The sequence below is a fragment of the Emydura macquarii genome, unplaced genomic scaffold (genome assembly GCF_026122565.2).
Source record: "Emydura macquarii macquarii isolate MOO-44397 ecotype Brisbane River unplaced genomic scaffold, CSIRO-AGI_Emac_v2 contig_1253, whole genome shotgun sequence".
Taxonomy (NCBI): Eukaryota; Metazoa; Chordata; order Testudines; family Chelidae; genus Emydura; species Emydura macquarii.
Genome location: NW_027131390.1, coordinates 5,058,158 through 5,079,431, shown reverse-complemented (window position 1 = coordinate 5,079,431; position 21,274 = coordinate 5,058,158). Strand labels below are relative to the sequence as shown.

The following is a 21,274-nucleotide window of genomic DNA, read 5'->3' as shown; positions in this document are numbered from 1 at the left end:
GATTTCAGCTACTGTGATGGAGAAATGTTTAAAAATATAGAAAAACAAGATACCTACTACTAACGTAACTAGAACTGAAGAATGTCCCAATTCTACCAACATTTATGCGCGTGAGTGGATCTACACATGTAAGCAGTTAAAGTAACGTCTAAGTTCACTCACATTCAGAAGTGCTGGCAGGATTGAACCCTTTATTTAGGTTTAATTTACAAAGTAGGTGCTACTAAGGAAAACTAATGATAAACAAAACAAAACTCCCCTAACCTTGCTTGGATTGTCTAAATACAGTAGTTTACTATCCACCCAAAGCACAGATTATTAAACTAATTAGAGAGGATAACATTCAAAACAGAATTTTAGTTTATCAAAGATTCATTAAACACTGAATTGCTAATTAATGGAAAGAAAAGTTTCTAAGAACAGAATTTAGAAAACAGTCACTTCATAAAATGCGATTCCACAGAGACATTCTTCATGATGTGGTTACAGAAAGCAGTGCCATTATCAAAGCAGTTCAATAAAAATTAACAGGTGAAAACAGTTTACACATTACTGTACTTTTTTCAGGCCTCATTTGCCTTCCCATCAAGGTCTCCAAGATCAACACATCTGAAGCTCTTAATACCATTTCAGCAGCTGCCAGAACCATTTCAATTATCATTTTATATGTGAAAAAGATATTTTAATTCTACCAATTTACATCTTGTAAGTGAAATTGAAATTGGCAGAGTAGCAGCTAACCTATGCTAAAACCCAGTCACACATTAACATATTGCTTTAGTTTAAAAGTAATTAAAACATTTTTAACTATAGATTTCTTTTTTGTAAATTACAGAGGACATCTGGAGCTTGTCTGTTTTGCCAGGACTTAAGCAGGGGTTTAACTGGCAACATGCCACATTCCATGTTTGCTTTCTAATAATTTAAAATTGGAGGAATTAAGTCCTTCTGAGTTTTCACTTTTAAGAGACTCAAAACTGCAAACCACTGCCTTTCTTTTCCCGAACAAAAATGGGAGGAGAGAGAGACTTCAGAATGCAAGTAATGAGATGGGAATTAACATAGCAAATACACGGCAGTTAACACCATTAATTTAAACATAGTTTACATAGGATATTTGCTTACTCTGCTCTGAAACACATGCACAAATACTCTTTGCTAATTCTAGCATGCACAGCGCTGTTTTGTTACCTTAGGTGGTCATTCAACCAGTTTCAGACTTAAAAAAAGATCAGGCCCTCTCCCCTCTCAGCAGCAGGGCTTAAATAGTAAGAACAAAAAAGCACCAACTTTTTCAGTGTCCAGGAAAATATAGAAGAAACAACTGCCCAGAGGGCAGCTGTATGTGATTTGGCCATTTATACTTAGTCCTGCCTCAGTGCAGAAGACTGGACTAAATGGCCTATCAATGTCCCTTCCGCTCCATTTCTAACTCTGTATCAATCTTGAGCCAATAAAAATATTTGCAGTTGTTTTCAACAAGCAGATAGAAGTTAAGATGCAGCAATTTGAACTATCCTATTACTGACAAGCTACAAGACACTACGACAAATACTACAAAGTAACATCAGTAGTCACAGTTTCAAATAACCCATTATATACACAAGACATTTTCCCCACTCTCGTGCTTTGGGATTCAACATGAAATGGCACATGTAAGGTATGACTCTGAACTCTACATCTTGCAGTGCCCAAAATAATGAAAGACTATTATAAAGATGTGATTCTGAGCATGAAGAGTACTGCACCTTGTTTTTGAACCTGCCTCTTTGCACAAGATCCTTTCCTCTTTGATATGAAGCTCCCTGTGCCAAATGTCAGGTCGGGCCCTAAAATTGTAGTTGGAGCCACTTGCTTATGAATGTTCAGGTAATTCTGTAGTACATGCCCAGTTTGCATGAGTAATTTCAGAGGCCACATTTCAAAGTACAGCTCTCTGTTTGGAAGTCTACGGTGTCTGGAGTTTTATCCCCCTGAATACGCCTCTCTTGTTAAAATAGTGGCAACTCCTACCTGGCATCTCATTCTCCATTCACCATTTGCCTTTTTACCATTTTTCTTCAGATTTCCTCAGAATAAAATTAATGAAGCCTTAATCATAGATCCAAGGACGGCAGCAGATCCAAAGTTAGCAAGCAAAAGTTGCTTCTCTCCAACAGTATTTGAAGTCACCCCACTAAGTAGCCAGGCACCAAATTCATCTTTCTCCACAACTAGTATATAGCAAGCAACAAATAGGAATGGGCTCAGATGAACTTAACATCTCAGCAAGTCTAGTGACACTAGAGAAAGCAGGTCAAGGCAGCAGCAGAGAAGAGACTGAGGTTGGTTGTGTAAGCAATCCCGCGCAGCCAAAATATTTTTTAATTGTGTTTTGAATGTAAATGAAGCTATGCCAAGAAGAGATAGGGATCTAAAAGGCTAATAAAAATCCTATCACTTGCTCCCAAGAATGCCCTCAGGAGTTTGAATATTTGTGGCTTTTTTAAAAAAAACAAAACAAAACCCTGTCTCTAAACAGTGATGAATGGAGAATGAGATGTCAGCTCTTTTCTGCTATATAGATGCATTTATGCATGCTTGTGCTCTTTCAAAACCCCATCCCTGTAATACCTGAGGGCCTCACAATCTTTAATGGGTTTATCCTCACACTCCCTTGCGAGGTAGGAAAGTATTCTCTCCATTTTACAGATGGAGAACTGAGGCACAGAGATGTAGTGACTTTTCCAAGGTTACAGAGGAAGTCTGTGGCAGAACAGGAAATAGAATTTAGCTCTCTGAAGTCCCAGACTTGCACTCTAACCACTGAGCCATCCTGTCATTCTATGTTCTGAAAGTTACAGCCAAAGCCACAAGAGGCCAGATTTAAACCCTTTTCTTGAACAAATCAGAAATCCTGAAGTAAGTAACCACCTAGAAGTCTTCATAGCATGCACCCATTGAACATCAGTGCAGAAGGCGGTCTCTTGGATTAGCCAAGTACTTGCTGACTCACTGCAGCACTAAAGACCTTTCCACTGAACCTGGACCTCACACAAATCCTAGCCTTTTCTGTGGAGTTGGGGAAAAGAGCTGGTGAAGTGATCAATAAAATGCACACATTCTTAATCTATCACACTAACAGAAAGCTGAAGTCTAGTTCTGGAAAAAATCCTTTTCTTTACACTAAGCTCCAAGTGTAAATACATCAGAAGATACGGAGAAACGTACATGCTGCAAGAGTCTACAGTAGGTAAAGTCCTGCCTGCATCTCAACATTTCAGCAAAATACTGAAAGTGTCCTCACATTGTCTGTTTAACAATGTTCTCCAAATATCCCCTTTGCCTCATATCAACTGGTTCAGAACTCTCAAGATGTGTAAAGCTTTTTTTTTTTTTTTTTTTTTTTAAATTAGTGTAGGAAAAGTTTTGTTTAAAAGGATTCCAAACCCCTCTTCCTTTCTTCTTTGCATCTGCAAGTTATCCAATATTGCATCTGCTTTTTCATCTGACATTCCAGGTATCTGATTGCTATGGTTATTCGGTTTCTGTTACATACCAAATACCAGTTCACCATCATGTGAATATTTCCACATCTTGCGTTCATTATCAAGTAAAATAAGTTTAAAATACGAGTTTCCAGGTCCTATACAGTGTGTGTAATATTTGCCATTTAAACCTTTACATTTAGTAATATTTATATTTAGCCCTTAGATCACTTAATATTTTCAAAACCTTTTACAAATATTAAATGTTGTAAGGATTAATTAGGTAAGTGATAGTACCATTTTGCACACTGTGGACACACATTAACATGCTGACTGACTTGCAACAGTCAGTGTCAAAGTGTCAGGATTAATTCTTCCACTTCCGCATTTTGAAAAAAAGTCTCTCTAATGTTGTTAGGTCCCTGTTGCACTACCATGCAATAATCAAGGAAATGTAACCAGTTACAAAAGAATCACTGCAAATTAGATTGTAGATCTTCAGGTCAGGAACAATAAGTTATCTGTACTGTGAAATGCCTAGGGTGCATATTGTTGGGTGCTGTAAAGTGAGTGAGTAATGATAACGGCAGTCGCACCATGTTTAATGTCAAAATTGCAGCTTTCTTCCAAATAAGTGTTTCCCAACTTGACTCTGGCTCTAATGATCAGAAAACAGCAATTCAGAAGTCCTGAAACCATTGCACTGAATTTCACCAATAATGCCACACTTACCTGTAAAAAGGAAAAAAATCAAAACCATGATCATAGTATACCCAAAGTATAAAATGGTACTAGCAGTTCCCGTTATTTGGAGTTTGGAGAAGAAGTAATGAACCGCATAGATAAAAAGATAAACGGCTGTAAAGCTGCTTGTTAAGAACGATCTCCACCACCAATGATAATCCTGAAAGAAACGATAAACCATTTCAGAAAAAAATCCAAGTACAAAACTAAAACTGTGCTTTTATTATTTCAAAGCAATTCACTATTTGCATGTCAAGGAAAGATAAAATTAATTCTTGGCATATTTCTACACCAATACTCCTGTTTAAACTCCTTTTTATTAAAATTATGTTTTGCAACTGGTATTTCTCTCTCAAAGTGATTTATGTCACAATGTTTAAACTCTGAATGTAAAATTCTGTTATCCACGATCAAGACTGTATTTAGGGGTTTTTTTTGGATAACTTTAGAAACCGAAGACCTAGATCAAATGATAGTTCAGTCCACAAATTCTCAGGTAGGTGTGTTGGGGACTAAATTGTAACTTTGTTTTTACATTTTAAAAAGTTTCAGAATTACACATTTTCACTAGAAAACTAAGCTTGTTAGATAATTACCATATGTATGTACGTACAAGTAACTATTAATCCATTGAAACAATTTCAGATACGTAGCAGCACTCAAGGATGCCAAAGTGCCTTGCAAGTTTACATATATACGGTACAAGTATCCGCCACAGAAATGAAGCCACAATAGGCAACACAATAGTAGTTTAATTGCACAGCACAACTATAGTATTGAAGAGTGAAAATTAACACAGTGTGGCTGAGAACCAAATCTTCAAAAGACTGCAAAGACTGCCAAAATACACATGTCCCTTGATGAGTGTACACTCAAGAAGGAATAGGTGCATACCTTTGTTGGAAGGCATACAAAGTTAAGCAAATTTGGTATTGAAACTTCAGTATAAAAAGTTGCACTGGCCACAGCATGTCAGAAACCTCAGCTCATGATTTACAGGGAACAGTCACAAATGGGACTTCATTCTTTTATTGTTATTTTAAATACATAAAGTTGAAAATTTGTAAGTCGAATTTTTGCAAAAATGTTAGTGAACTCAGATCCAAGGTTTTCTTTAAAAATCACAAGAATCATTTTGTTGGAGATCGCTAGGAAATATTTAAATAGCTGTTTTTAGTAAGGAGAAAGTTAGTAAAACCACAGAGTGTACAAGCTCATTAGTGGTCAATCAATTTGAAAGCAACATCTCAGCCCCTTTATAGTCATGATTTTGTATCGTCATACCAGATGCTAGCAGCACAAAGCTTCCAAAGTGGAGTACTGACATGTTATGCCCAACAGTTGCTTTAAATCAAGTTGTTCATAACATTAAAAAGTATACCACTGCCAGACCAGCTGGAGTGCCATTTGCTATTTTGTGGCTCCTACCATTACAGTCCCATTCCAGGGTGTAAAATGAGAACTAGCTGCAGTTCCAGTGACAAGACAGAAATTGCCTTTTTGAAAATTTAACTTGTATATATTACAGAACATAGGTCAAGAACATAAGCAGGCCACAAGTACATACAATCAACGTATAGAAACCTGACAATACATCCACATAGTCCGCAATGTCCAGCAATTTGCAGAGGTGGTCCTGCACAAACATCCAATACACCTTGCAAACTTCACTCTAACATATCCCAGCTAGCAATGAGTTGTGGTGCCTTGATATATGCTTCAAAATAGTATGTTCATTTACCTCTGCACATAGATGGAAATAGCACAGCAAGACTGTAGCCTCAGAACACGTAATAAGAAGAATTATAAATACTAAGAACAGGAAACCAAACATGTAGTACATTTGATGGGACCTAAAACACACACAAAAAAAGTGTCAAATTAGTGTTCTTTTTTTATATTACATACCTAAGAAATAAGTAATTAGAAAATAGAACATTTGTCTGCACTGTTGACATACTTCTACAAATCTTCAACCTAAACCTGCTCTCTCGCTCCCTTCATGAATAAATACGCTGCTCACACAATTGTATTGTTAAAGTCAGGGGAGGGGCACCTCAAAGCAATAGCAGTTTTGTAAAACTGTTAGACCCCGAATACATAGGCCAGAGAAATCATTAGTTTCCCATCACATTTTGTCAAGGATTGTTCTTAATAGAAAGGTACTATCATGATTTCAAATCTCAGGGCCTTATGAGCCTTTATGCTCCACTGGCTCTCTCTTGCATCTCTTATGCTGCTCTCCAGGTTGACATCTGCTTCCTTCACATTACTGCAATTTATCTTCCAACTGTCTTATTTCACCATGCTACACCTTCCTACAGTTGCTCCTCCACTCCCAGACTTCTATCCCTAGATAAATCATTCTTACTTCAGTCCAAGGTCATACAAAAATGCATCCTTTCCTCCAACTGCATAAATATCTTATTTATGAGATGGAGAGATGAAGCATTAAATAATGTGTAATAATATTTCAAAGGACGCAAATACTCGTATTTAAAGAGATTTCACAAAAACAGCATATTGGCAAACTCCTTCATGTGTCCCATCTGAATTTTCCCTCATTCTGCCTGTACAGTGTTTAGTATTTTTAACTATATACCTAGTCAGGCGAATATCAATGCGTGTTTGAAAGTCACCTACTTTTTTCCAAACCTGTCATCTTATACACTCAAGACCCTGATTGAGGGCTAGTGGTATAAGGTGAATAGATACCCAACAGAATATTTTACTCTCTATATATTTAAAACTTGCCATCTTATTCACTCCTTCTCATAACACAAGAACTAGGGGTCAGCCAATTAAAGTAATAGGCAGCAAGTTTAAAATGAAAAGGATGCATTTCTTCATGAAACACAGTTAACCTGTGGAACTCTTTGCCCGAGGATGTTGTGAAGGCCAAGACTATAACAGGGTTCAAAGAAAGAACTAGATAAGTTCATGGAGGATAGGTTTATCAATAGCTATTGGCCAAGATGGGCAGGGATGCAAAACCATGCTGTGAAATGTCCCTAGCCTCTGTGCCAGAAGCTGGGAATGGACAACAGGAGATGGATCACTCGATTACCTATACTGTTCATTCCCTCTGAAGCACCTGGTATAAGCCACTATTGGAAGACAAGATACTGGGCTAGATGGACCATTGGTCTGACCCAGCATGGCCATTCTTACGGTTTTATGCCTGTCATACATCCTTCTGAGGGGATGTCAGGATACTGAGTGTATATCGGACCAAAATTATCTAGCATATTAGATAGGTGTTTTTCATATGGCAATCAAATGCTAAGCTTAACATATAGGTTGTATCAGCACTATGAAAATCTACACTGTTTTAGTCTTGCATATACGTATTTGACCAAACTGAATATTAACCATGTTCCTGAATTTTGTTACAACTCTGTGAAATCCAAGGTCTTGGCCTGATTCAGAAACATAGTTAAAAACAGTTCTGTCCTCCTGAACATGCAAGACCATCACAGAGCTTCAACTGTGTCATGGGTCTATCAAATTTTAATAGAGTCCTGCAATACATTAAATTCCATTTATACCATGAAACGATAAAATATAAGGCCAACTAGGAGGCTGCTCTCACACTAGTGAGTCTTTTGATCTTCCTGGTTCGAAACAAAACACAAAATGAATGCATTATCCTTAAGGCTCTTAATAAGGGCAAGAAGCTTTATTCTTAATTGCACATGTTAAATTATTAGATTCTGGAGAACACCAAAAAGTCTACGGGAAGTACACTGATCTTAGAAGTTTGTGAATTTTTCTGAATCCATTGTTTTGGGTTTTCCACACTCATTGTACATGTCCATTTTTTGGTTTGTTACCAGGCTTGAGCTGGCACTCAGCCTGTCTAGCAAGTAAAGATACAATACTCACCAAATACTGTTTAGAATGAAAAAGAGCTGAATAAAAATACAACCAAATGGCAAGATGCCACCCATGACGATGCCAGGCAACGGCTTTGTGAAAAACGACTGCTCTGGGATTTGACGAGGAATCTGGTTCGTACGAACTGGGTGTTCAATAGGCTTTGAGAGAAATTAATACAATTAAAAAAAAAAAGACATAACTATAAATAACATAGTAACAAGGTAAGATAGAAAAATGTTAAAGAAATTAGACACTTAAGATGATTTTTTTCCTATTATCAGCTCCTAGGAACTTGACATACTTAACTCTCCCATTATTTTCATCCATAAACTGTGCCGTAAGCCACTGAGCTAAAACACATCTCTAAAGATTATAAACTAATGCATAAACCAACTTCGGAACAAACAGTGATTTTCAAGCACTCCACTTCAGTGGCGACCTAGCAAATTTCAACGTGCAAAAGGGAGAGGCCTTGGTTTAGTTTTTAATGGAATCACTGATTATATTCTAGATGTGTTAACAATTCAGAGGACTGTAGACAAACCGCATAGACAAGAGGAATGTCAATAAGACTGTGTTCTTAGAAGAGACCCTGAATGGCCAGAAAAATACTTTGAAAATCAGTTTGTACTCTTGTACACTATACAAAAAGATCAGAAGTTAGAAAATAGTTCATTTTCAGAACAGCTATATGTGTTTTAGCCAAATTTTGGTCTTCTGATGTTGACAGCTAATATACTAACTCTGCATGAATAAATATTTGATGTCAGAATAGAAAAGCATGATACTGAGTAGCAGATAAGACTCTTATACAATGTGCTCAAAAACTACCTTCTCTTTGAATCCAAAATATGCACCAATGAAGGTTAATGGGACAGAAATTCCAAACCACATTGCCAGGATAGCAACCAGTGTGCCAAAGGGGATGGCAGCTGATGATCCCTTTACCCACAGAATAAGATTCATAATGAAGAAATCAGCAAAGACAATTCTGGGGGGGGAAAAAAAATAGAACTTTCTCACTGGCAGAGTAAAATCAGAAGTGAAATATTTTTAGGTAGTTCATAAAACTAAAGGGTTATGAATGCTGAATTGTCGTCTATTTCATTCACTACTCATGCAATATTGCTTCACCACTAATTCATAAGAAGTGGTAATTATAAGGTCTTTGTGACAGCTAATTGTCTTTAGTAATCTTTAGTGTCTTTTAGCAATATGATCACTTATTTATCACCTTTAATTGACTATAAACAAACTGAGGGAACGTGAAAAGCCACTATCACAAAAAGAAGTTACATAGCGCGTTTCAGCAAACTCTCGACTATACTGTACTTTGTCAGCCTTTCCTTTCCCATCACTGCTAATTGTCTGTTAATGCTTTTAAATAGCTCTTTTCTAATGGACATGTTCCTTTTGTCAAATCAGTAAGTGCTGGCAAAAGTCATAGTTCATGATATAACAAACCACATCAGAGTGAATATGGTAGCAGGGCTACCACAGGCTGATGTTAGAAAGAGCTTATTGATACACCAACTCTCTCTTCAGCCATGGGGCAATACATAAGTGAATAAAAATGTGCTAGTTCAACATCATCACATCTTTGTACTATTTTAAGAGATTCACAGTTTGAGAAGGAGCTAAGCTACTGAGGCGAGTGCGTTATTTCTAGAGCCCTGAAAATCTGTGGATATCTTATATCCGCGGGCCATTTTTGCAGCTCGCAGATCAGATGCGGATACAAATTTTGTATCTGCACATGGCTCTAGTTATTTATTCGGTTTAATCGGCTGGATACCGTCCCATTTTTTTCAAGTATCTATAAAAACAAAATCTATTCAGGGTTTCCTATGCCCTAAAAGAGGGTTTTCTAAGCCTGAAGAAGTCCTCTTCCTGCCAGTCTTCTTGCACTTTGTTGCAGAATTACGTCACAAAGTAAAACAACCAACTTCTCCACCCCATTTTATTCTTCTAAATCCTCCTTCAAAAACAAAAAAAACACCTAGAGTTTTTAAAGACTTCCAAACTTCTATTTTGGAAATGAACAAAAGTTACGTCATGCTCTCCTGCCTGTCTCCTCCTGCTTTCTGAAAACCTTTTCCACAAGGAGGCTGCAATCCAGTTTTAATTATTTTGAGAGAAAAGTGATTAAGATTTTAAACACGTCCCATCCTGTAGTAAAGCAATGAAATGCACTGCCAGGGACCCTTGTGTGTGAGCCTGCATGGATTCCCACCACCTAGGCACAGGAGAAACATCACTCTCAGGAAGGGTCATTGCCAAATGAACCACTGACTGGGACTCACTGTGGACGAATTCTTGAAGCAGAATTTACACTAATCTCAGAGTAAGCTACATGTTCCGCTGAATTGGACAAAGTCCTGCAAAACGAAAGCAGTGGGCAAGCCATTGTACAAACAGCTCCCAGATACTTGTATGTAGTATCCTATAAATGTGTAATCAAATGCAGTTAAAGCAAATCCTGCATAGTGTATTTTAGACCTTGTCCATATCAGTAATCCCATCTCTACTTCTCCCCTTCCATAGCTAAAGGAAAAATACTCTGTATATAAACTCAGTCTACTGAGTATATAACTGCCTTGGGCTGTTTATGACATTATGCCGTTTCACTGAACAAGGATAGCATAATCAAGACATCTGTTCTTATTTTACCACTCCCAATCATTTTGCTCCCTCTATGAAACTGAACGTATTCTGGAGTTTAAATTATCAGCATGATATTTTTTTCTACAGATAAATACTTTCTGCACTCCGAATGACAGCAGGGAGACTGAAGCACAATTTTGTTTAGGAAAAAGATTTCCACACAGAAATACTACAGAATCAGTTGTTACTGAACATATCAGGTTTCATTCCATCACATTCTAGTTTACTCAAACCAAGCCACGTTTTATTAATTCTATTTGTCATCTGTCTTTATACAAAAACAGAAGTTTTGCTGAAAATAGATCTTGTTAAACTCCATTCTGTATTAGGTTATCCAGAAAAGCAATTCTAAAGCCAAAATCAAGATATCTACTGAACACAAATCAGAAAAACAGCCTTTACAAAAAAGCCACCACAATAAGACAGGCATTCATTCACAATGAAATATAGTCCCTACTAAAATTAACAAGTTTCAAGAAAACACTCAATGCTGTAGTCTAAGGGCAGTCATAATTAGTTACATCAGCAATACAACTCCAGAGTCAACAATTCTCAAACTTTTCTATGCCATGACCTCATGTTACAACAAAAAGTCATTTCAGGCCCCACCTCCATAATGGTGGGACCCTCTTCCCCCCTACTTATGAAGGTAGGGAGAGTGGTTGTGACTGCCAGATCGAGAAGCTATGTTCTAGAATATTATGCAATTTTGCCAACTCTCCAAATGCAGGCTGTGATTTACAAGCTTTTCTTCCCACTCTTAGATGTTCTGTATAGAAAGGAAAATAAAAGTAGGGAAGCAATAAAGGCAATGGCATAACCCTTCAAAGAGTACAATGGTCAGAAATCAGTATTTCTCTTTATTTTTGTTTATTGATTTGTATACAAGAATACAGAAAAGAACAATTTCATAAGAGTAAGGAACAAAAAGGTACTAACCCAGGGCACAACAGAGCTGTCAGCAAAACATTTGTCTTCCACTTTTCACCTCTAAATGCTGAGGAATAAGTAAAAATTATTACTATAGTTTCAAACGTAACACTTTTTATAAATATTTTGCAGTATGACAGCAAGGAGCAGATCTGATATCCGCGACATCAGTTCCAACTTGAAGTATGTATAATGCCTAGCAATTCTGAATTTAACTTGATGTATCATACAAAACAAGCATCCATACTTACTCTTATACATTCTAGCAGATACGTAACCAGCAGGAGTTCCCAGCAAGACCCAGAGTACAACTGCACAGGTCATCAAAGCTCCTCGGTTGGCAGGAGAAAGAAAGCCAAGGCAAGCTAAAACTAAAGATGTGAAAAGAAAGACATAGCCATTTATCAACACATTTTATTAGCAATATTGTATAGGATATGTCACAGCGTACAGGTGTATCTATTTCATGGGCAGACAGCATATGTGTGTACGTACACACACACACCCCTGAACTAAATGCTTATACATTTACACCTCCTATTCAAAAGGCAAAGATTCCTGTGGCTAAAAGGCTTCCAGAAAGGTATATGGTTGAAGTCTCTGCCCCTCCAACAACTATGCCAGTAAATTCCAGCATGGAAAGCCGCTATTCTGGCTGCCTATGCAATAAATATACTCTTTTACAGAAGCATAAAGAAAGAATGATGCTTCTGTAAAAGTATATTTATTGCACAGGCAGCCAGAATAGTTTAATACATAAGAGTAGTCTAAGAAAGTAGGTCCAGAATAGTCAAAGGCAGTGATTTAAGCTTTAAAAAGGTAGTTATAAGAAGCATGAAGATGATAGGACTGGATCTAAGTAACTGATTTAGAAACCAAAATCCAGACAAAGGCTATCACAGCTACCCTGATGGACAACACTACACTTATCCCCAGGAACAAGGTGGACCATCTGGAAAAGAAGGTCCCTATATTTAAAAAGAAAAAAAAAAAGGGGGGGGTTGTCTGAATTTATGAACAAATTGCAAGGGCAACCCTAGAGTTGAAAGGAAGTTATTCAATTGCAGACTCCGCAATCTCTAGATGGAACTTCTTTTTATAAAGAAACCATCTTTGTTATAAATTCATTAGTACCATATAGGTAATTGTACCATATGTGAAATTGCTGTCTTTGGAAATAGACTCCAAGGGCTGTCATGGATTTGAAAGGATCGATTTATGAAGACACAAAAAGGTAAATTATTATTATACTTACATTGAAATATTAGAAAGAGAAAAGGATGTTTAACTAGAAGTCTGAAAAGTAATGTTCTTTTTGAAATGTTAGCTAGGAATGAAGTGAGTTGGGGTGGAAATTTCACATTCTGATGTTCTAAGAAAAAGCAGTAATGGATGGAAAGACGAAGTTGCCATTTTCACTGTTAAAAATAAATGACCAAGTTTTTAAACTCTAAGACAGGAAAAATCCAACAGAATGTTAAAAACCCTGAATTAAGTCTTATAACAACATCTTACATCCCTGACTTTTTTCTCCATCTGTACCTGAGCACCCTATTCTGGCTTGCCAAAGACTATTAGGATTTTATTGGTGTGATTTTTTTTTTTTATTTAAAATATTGGACACAAAAATTATTCCTCTCCCCATAAGATTTTCATTTCTACTTTTAATGAACAGTCAACAAAGCAGAAAAATCTTGTACAGCACTGTATAAAGTGTTATCTTCTAACAGCAAGTTTTCCTTGTTGTTTATTGATAACGGTCTTCACAGAACAGCTACGTAACAAGCCTTCGGGCCACTAGCAGATCTATGCTCCAGTGGGAGTCAAAGGCTACAGAATTGATGGTTCCTTGTTCATGCTTAGCACCACACAGGAATCTTTATTAAAATTAAACCTTAAAAACAAGCCAAAAGGGAAAGCCAACATCTTACACTGCGGTTAAATATGGCACAAGTGTACATGGACTCTTCTGCTTATAGACTTATGCTAAAATGGAACAGGCTACCCCTTTTCCCTGCATAAGATGTTTATATATAACAGCGAGTATTGAGGGTCAGTCTGCATTCTCTAGCATTTTATCTGGACTTCTATCTGTATTTACTATAGACTAGTTCTCTGGTGAAACATTTAGTCAAAGACAATTTGTCTTTTTGCTTGGCATCAAGATATACTGAAGATAATGTTTTGCTGGTACATACAATTTAGAACAAATTATTTAATACAAAGTGCTACAAAAATTAAAAGCAGAGTTTGGAAACAATTTCCTTCATTTATAAACCTCAGTAGGTTCCTATTTTACAATTGTCTTTATTACTGTACAGTAGAAGATTTATATAAAATATAATGAAATATACTAATTAGTAGGAGAATACAATGTTATGTCTATATCTAGGGGTTTATGCCAAGCTCAAGTTACATGAGCATGGTCCCAGTACCATTTTATTGGCACATACTCAAGCTCTTATTTCTGAATGGCTGTTGACTACTGTATCAAGTTTATCAGAAATAAAGCATTCTGAAAATATTAAAGCTTTGATTAAATGTCTTTGAACTTACCTTACTGGATTCATATATAGTCGGACCATGATGAATAAGTGTGGACTTCTAGTATATTTTAAACAATTTTTGAAAGGAGATTTGGACTGAGGCTACTTCACTACTACAGATCCTGCAATAATGATCAAACACTACTGTGTACAATAGTGCTATTGCTGAGTGATTACTATAGGCAAGTGTATTTTTCTTTTCTTACAGGAAGGACTTTGCTACCAGTAGAAAGGATAAACAGCTATGCCCGAATTCATTTAATGTTTCTTACATTTACACTAATAGAATGTACATATGTACTTTTAATAAACCTAATGCTACTTACATAGAGTAATAAATGTCATAATGAAAATTTGCGTTCCTTGACCCAAAAAGACGGATAACAACATTCCCTTCCTTGGAGGTCTAAATACATCTCCATGAACCAACTTCCAACCAAATTCCTCTTGGGCATCTTCCTGCATAATAGAAACATCTTTATTAAATATATATAATTCAGCAGTGAATTAATATAAGCAAGATGTGAAACACAGTTTTAAAGTTTGATTAACTTTCGGTTTGGTTCCAAAGGCAGACTAATTGCATCTGATTCATCACTCATTGATTCTACAACCCCCTCATGGTTTACTGGAAGAAAAAGGCAAGATTTATCATGAAAATACTTGTCTTTGAAAGTGACAGAGAAACAAACAATAATTAGCAAAGATCCTTATAAGGCCAATGTAAATGTAAAGCAAAACAAAGCATTCCGTTTAATTTAGGTGGGAATACAGCACTTCACTTTGGTTTAATATTTCTCTCTTTTGCTAGTCTCACAAAGCATATCAGTTTCAGCAATGATAAGCAATGAGGGGGGGGTTTCCTTTACTTTTTAAGTGCAAATTTGATCTCCCTCTGATCCAAATAGCTTGTCTGTTGATTTGTGACTTCTTCATCATGTTGCTAAATAAACTAATGTAGTCTCTGAGTTTTAGGGAATATCAATCTGGAGGAACTAAGCAGCAGACAACTCTGAAAAACCAGTGGTTTACAACAAACCTGAACCACTAAAATACCTGTGCCCCATTCTGTCAAAGTTCCCTTCACATCATCCAGCAAAACTGCAATCAGTAAATATTTCACTGGGGTGTTTGGTACCAAAATGAAACATTCAGAGAAAAGAGGTGGTAGGGAAAGGAAGAACTGGATGACAACGCACAGCAGCTTAGCTAGTGACAAAGACATCTCTCCATTTCCTCTGGACCATTTTATCATCTCCCTAGTGTGAGGAGCTTTCTGTCTGCCTTGTTGATAACAAATGGCTCTCAAGAGGTGGGGGTATGCCAGAAGAGGGATTCTCCTCTTTTTTTTTAAAAAATGTGTTTAGAAAACAGTTTTACAGCAAGTGGTGTCAGCAAGGAACAGAAACCACAGATCCAGAGTTAGGTAATAGAGAACATGATTATTAAGGTATGATGTGGAAGAAACGCTACCACACTCAGTATCATAATAAATTCTCCTCCAGGACAGAAGTCTTCTAGTTGCTCCTTTCCCAGAAGTACAGGGCACTTAGCTGTGGAAGTCCACATAATTCTGGTTCTCATTTCCAAAAGCCGGAGGTTTCTACCGTCCTTAATAACTAAGTCTTTTTTCATAAGCTGGTAAGTAAACAAAGCACTGGTTTAAAGATTCTTGCCTGAAAGAAATGCTTATTTTTAATTTAGTTCAACTGAAAAGGAAACATCCCTTTTCCAGAGTGGACTTCCTAAGTGGATGCCTTCTATTTCAGTCAAATAAGGGACAAGGTAAACACTTTCTATTGGCACCTTTGGAAAGGTTTTTCTAGTAAAAGAACATGAATTAGATTTCCCATGAGAAATTAGTCAGCAAAAATACTTCCCTTGGAAAACAGAGCAGGTTCTGGCCCATCACCAAATCGGCTCTGAAAGTTGATTCATTATCTGTGCTGTATGTCTGAAGTATCAAATCAAGCTTGGTAGCCTGTGCCTTTGACTTGCCTTATGTGAACCAGAGCTCTCTCCACTCAACGGACTTGGATTTTTAGTAAGCCTACTGAGGGGCAAGGAGATGGGTCTTGGAGCCCAGGCTCCAGCCCAAGCCCAAGCCCAAGCGCCTGCACTGATATTTTGAGCTCCACAAGCACAAGTCATTTTACCTGGGCTATGAGACCCAGTGTCACAGGCTTTTTATTGCAGTGTAGATGTACCGTAAAATAAATAATGTGTTGGACTTTGAGCCACACTGCCTAGAAGAAGGTTCAACTGTTGTTTTCAATGCAACTCCACTAAAATGGGAGTTACACCTGCTTATGCCAGTGCTAAACTTGGTCCCACCATCTAGATGAAACTGCAGTTAGACCTCTATCGTTAAAAATTCAATATCCTATTGCAAGCGTGGTATTTCAACCTGTAAAACCAGTAGGTCCAGAAATATGCAATGTTTAGGCCTTAAAATGAAAAGGCTTACATCTACAACTGACTATTACTAGAAAACAATTCTCTACAGAATAGTTTATGTCCATAAACTTCATGCTTTAGATTTTGAAATAGTCCTTTCACCATTCAGGACACAAGACAAATAAACCTGTAAATAAAATATTTCATTAAGATTAAGACAGAGCTACAGAGAGCATTTTTATTTGTATTTAAAAACAAAAACAAAACTGTACCAAATTCATTCCAAGTTGCTAAATTTAACCAGTTAGAGAAGCATAATGATTTTGGTTTTTGCCATTACAATGGGCTCACAGAAATGTATTGCAGTGTAGAAATTCTCAGCTTGCCTTTGTAGCCATCACTTGATGCATTACAAATTTACTGGTTAGTTTCCCTTACAAAGCATCCAAGTATGTTCCTGGGCACTTCACATTAAATTATTTAAAGTATATCAATAGCACCCACCTCACTTTTGCTTACCCCTAAAGTTTGTCCTTCCACATTAAAAGTTTATCAAATCAAGGTGGGAAACTGAACCTCAATCATATCTACACCAAGTAGTCCCTTCTTTAGAGAAGCTGAAACTTTAGTAAGACCATTTATTATTCTCCAAGAGCTGATAGGTCCAACATACTCCAGACTTTTGCTTTATATTACTTATACTGACCCCTGGACTGCGTTCAAAATTATAGTTAATAGATTATTCTTATTCCTAGAAAATGAGATCTAAAAGCCGTAAGAGTTCTACTCACAGCAGAGTCAATCTGGTTGTATCTTGCAATATCTTTATGAAGAGTCCTCAGTATGATCATAGCCACCATGCCAGATAAGAAGAGAACAATTACGAGGGAATTCATTATACTGTAGATAAAGAAAAATTCAAGGTTTCTATCCACTTTTTTAGACTTCAGTATATGTTTTGCAATAGCCATATTATGTGCACATCTGAAGTCTGAAGCACATTTTTAGATATAAAGTATTTGTGTAAATCGTTCTGTCAGATATTTTAATTTTAAAAAAATGATATGACATACTACTATAAAACAAATAGGAAAGCCTCTACAAAGCCATTCTGCCAAAGAGCAGAGAACGCCAGAGAACCTCAAGCTGACTGGTTATTGTCAAGTGGATTTTATACATATGAAATACAATCAAACCTATCTTTCCATTAAACAAATTAAATATGTATCTAATATCAGATTTAATGTACAGTATATATTGCTTTTTAGTGCAAACAAAGCATTTTCCTCTTTATTGTACAAATTATACATTAATCCATAAACAATAGATCTTTCGGTACACTGTTTAGCATAAAAATGCTCAATGATTTTGTCTTTTGTATTTAACAGCAGCAGCTAACATTAAAAACAAAAGCAATCTACTTGTACAGATTGCCATCTGGGTTGCTCTGATAATTTCATTTGGCAATGGAAAGAAAACTGATGGGCATAAACTCCCAAAAGTTCTATTGAACAAGATGATAAAGCAATCTCTGTGTTTGTACTTTGTTTTTGGACACTATTGGCACATTCCTTTGGTGAAATGCAATACTTTAGTTGCTCCTAAGAGATCCACGACCGATAAAGTTACTTCACATATCAAAATAAGAAAGTTCATTTGCTTGGAAACGAACAGACTTCATTTGACATGTAAGAGTTACATTTCCTGAAAACCGCAGGAAAGATCTTTGTGCTTCACTGTGAGATTTATTCATTCCATAAATTAAATATTTTACCTAAACCACTGAATGTTGGTATGTGGCATAGACTCCAAAATGTAGTCCCATCTGGAAGCCCACTTGATATCCTTTTTCTATAAAAAAGGTGAAACAAAATGATTAAACAAAACAAAAAAATGGCTTTGGATGAGTAAAGGTTTTGACGTCACTTCTTAAAGTTAGTGAGTACGCATAATCTACTTGATTCAAATCCTCATCTTAGATATGGGTCTTTTCCCTTCCTTACAGCCTTTAATCTTTTTCTGAATACTCTGGTTTATGACTTTGTCCTTCTCTGGAACTTATTTTATAATGTCCACTGCCTGCAGTTTTTGAATTATGCATAATGTTTTTGGGCACCATTTATATTGATCAGTGTTCTTCAGAATAAAATTGTACTACATAAGATTGAACTCATCTCCTCACGTGAGTTCATCAAGCTATTCTGTGACGTTACCATGCCACAATTTGGTAAACAGATCGTGATTCACTGGATCAAGATTTTCAGAAATGCATGTGCAACTTACTATTTTAGCATCCAACTGAACTTTTGTATGTGCTGTATGAAAACAGCAAGTGCACAATTGTGTATATTTTGGCACATGCATATAACTGAAAGCCCAGCCTTTCAAAATGGGTCAAGATGTCAGACTGTCATGGCCTCATGTCAGCTACGGTAGAAAAGAGAGCAGATTTCTGTCTCCCCAGGGTGCATACTGCAAGATCAGACTGACAAAACAGTGGCCAAACTAAAACAATGCAACAACAAGTCATAAAACACATTACTGTATAAGAAATAGGCTTAGTTTACTTTTAAAAAGCAAGTGGTTTATTAATTTAAATTTTCCTGAGAAAAATGCATTCTGACTATATCTAAATTAAAGCTTAAAGACAGCAAACTGCAGATAGTCAATTTTAAGCGTACCTGATATTTAAGATGTACATAGTGACATCTACTGGAAATGCCTGAACTGGCAGCAATTATCTACTCTTTTGCTGAGAGAGGAACAGATGTCCCAAATGCATAATGCATTTTGTAAATTACTGAAGAAAGTTGACATTACAGTTCCAATTTGCAATTTATCCTCAAGATTTAAACACAAATGTTAATAGACAGGAGGGCGCATCCATGTAGTAAAATCAGAGTAAGTACGACTGGATGGCTCAAGGGAAAAGTGCAAGGCTCTATATTCGATTATGTCAAGGTCACAGGTTCAAATCAACTTCAGATGGGTGGAGAGTGAAAGCTATTATCGTATGACATCTGTATGGCTGCCTTTGCAAAATGAACTGGTGCTCTCAGTCCAATTCCTAGGGGACAGGTGTCTTACATTACAAAACAAACCATAATTGCCACATTTTTAGGACAGGTTGAACAGAGACACCAAGGTTTGAAGCAACAGGGAAAATGAACTATCCTCACACCCATAGGAGGTACTTTTCAGATTAGGATAAAGGCACATTCACAAGTCTGATTTGCTACTTATTGCCTGTGCTGTATTAAGTGAAAGGACTTTGATTGTTTTCAAAGCTGCATATCAAGTAGCTAATTTAGTGCTTGCAAGTGTAAAATTATAATAAAGGCACTTTCAAATCAGATAGTAAAGGAACTCAGTTGACAAAAACTAAAAACATGCTTACTATTGTTGAAGTAAACTGCTTAGGCCTTAAAACGCAGAGTGAAGCCTTGTTTCTTCTACACTATAAACTGACAGACTAGGTAAATTATAAAATCAAGAATGTCTCCAAGAAAGTTTATACACACACATCTTCTCTCCAATATGAGGCTTGCCTAAATTATGGATCTACTCTGAACCATGATTATGTAGAAGAGTTATTTGAATCATTTATCTGAAGCTCTGTTTCCTGTGTTTAGAGCCGGATCTGCCCACTTAAATGCCAAATATAAGTTTTATTTAATTTTACTCCTGTTAACATTGCAGAGCCAATAAAGCTACAGCAAAGTGGATCCCATTTCCTTCTTAACCATCAACAAGACAGTTAAAGTTCCAGTTGCAGGTTAAAATTTGAGGACAATTGGATTGCTTTGTTGTAACTGAAGGCATAATTTAACCTGAAAAATTTTCTATTACTAATGATGCATGATCAAAGAAAAATCTGCTTGGTTTTCAAACTCAGGGCTGATAGTTAAAGCCATCTTTGTACTTGTAAACAGAGAAATTTGTTTCCGGAAGTCACTTTTCACAGTAGACATACACTTTAATGCTCTTCTACTGCATTCTGAACTTTGGGACTGGATGTTTAATATTTTTAGCTACAAAATTGCTTACTTTCCCAAATTGTTCTTCAGACACATTAATAATCATAAAACAGTATTAAAAAAAAAAAGAGTGGAAACATTTATACTTAAATACATAAACTGCCAGGAAGAACCTGGACCCAAACAAACAAACAATTTAAGAGATTTGTTAAGAAAACTTTAATATACTTACTTCAAATTTCACAGAATAAGTGTAGATCAAATCCAGTTTGTTTGTGAATTCACCAGGAATCTCCATAGGGGGGCCACCACAATTTAAATTGTTTTTATCTGTATGTTTGTAGCTAGCAAGACAGAAATTTTAAATAAGATTAATACCTCCTGGATTGCATAGAGAGCTTCTTCACATTTATTTAAAAGTGACTAATACGTGAAATATTTGGCCACCTAACTTCTTTTAACCTTTTCCCACCAGTTTTACAATTTCTTTATTGAGAACAGACCTTTCTGTTCCCCACCATCAAAATGGACTTGTCTTCTGAACACGTGAAGGTTTTGGTTTTGAGGCTCCAGAATGTTTGAGGAAACATGGTTCAGCCATTTCGGACTATGAGGATAATAGCATAAAGTGTCCCCTATTGGTTCAATATTCTTACCACTGCCCTGTAGC

The 21,274-nt window shown here is 36.5% G+C and overlaps 1 protein-coding gene across 1 annotated transcript in view; it reads right to left on the bottom strand.

The window, feature by feature from the left end:
• The window catches only part of LOC137153056 (transmembrane 9 superfamily member 2-like), a 38,973-nt gene that overhangs the window by 7,159 nt on the left and 10,540 nt on the right, over positions 1–21,274 (bottom strand). The window contains exons 7-16 of the mRNA XM_067548073.1: positions 20,837–20,948; positions 18,402–18,478; positions 17,419–17,527; positions 14,557–14,689; positions 11,936–12,055; positions 11,694–11,751; positions 8,922–9,081; positions 8,097–8,248; positions 5,953–6,064; positions 4,200–4,371 (exon numbers count right to left, since the gene is read on the bottom strand). Coding sequence (XP_067404174.1) covers positions 4,200–4,371; positions 5,953–6,064; positions 8,097–8,248; positions 8,922–9,081; positions 11,694–11,751; positions 11,936–12,055; positions 14,557–14,689; positions 17,419–17,527; positions 18,402–18,478; positions 20,837–20,948 — 1,205 coding nt within the window. The remainder of the gene's footprint in view (positions 1–4,199; positions 4,372–5,952; positions 6,065–8,096; positions 8,249–8,921; positions 9,082–11,693; positions 11,752–11,935; positions 12,056–14,556; positions 14,690–17,418; positions 17,528–18,401; positions 18,479–20,836; positions 20,949–21,274) is intronic.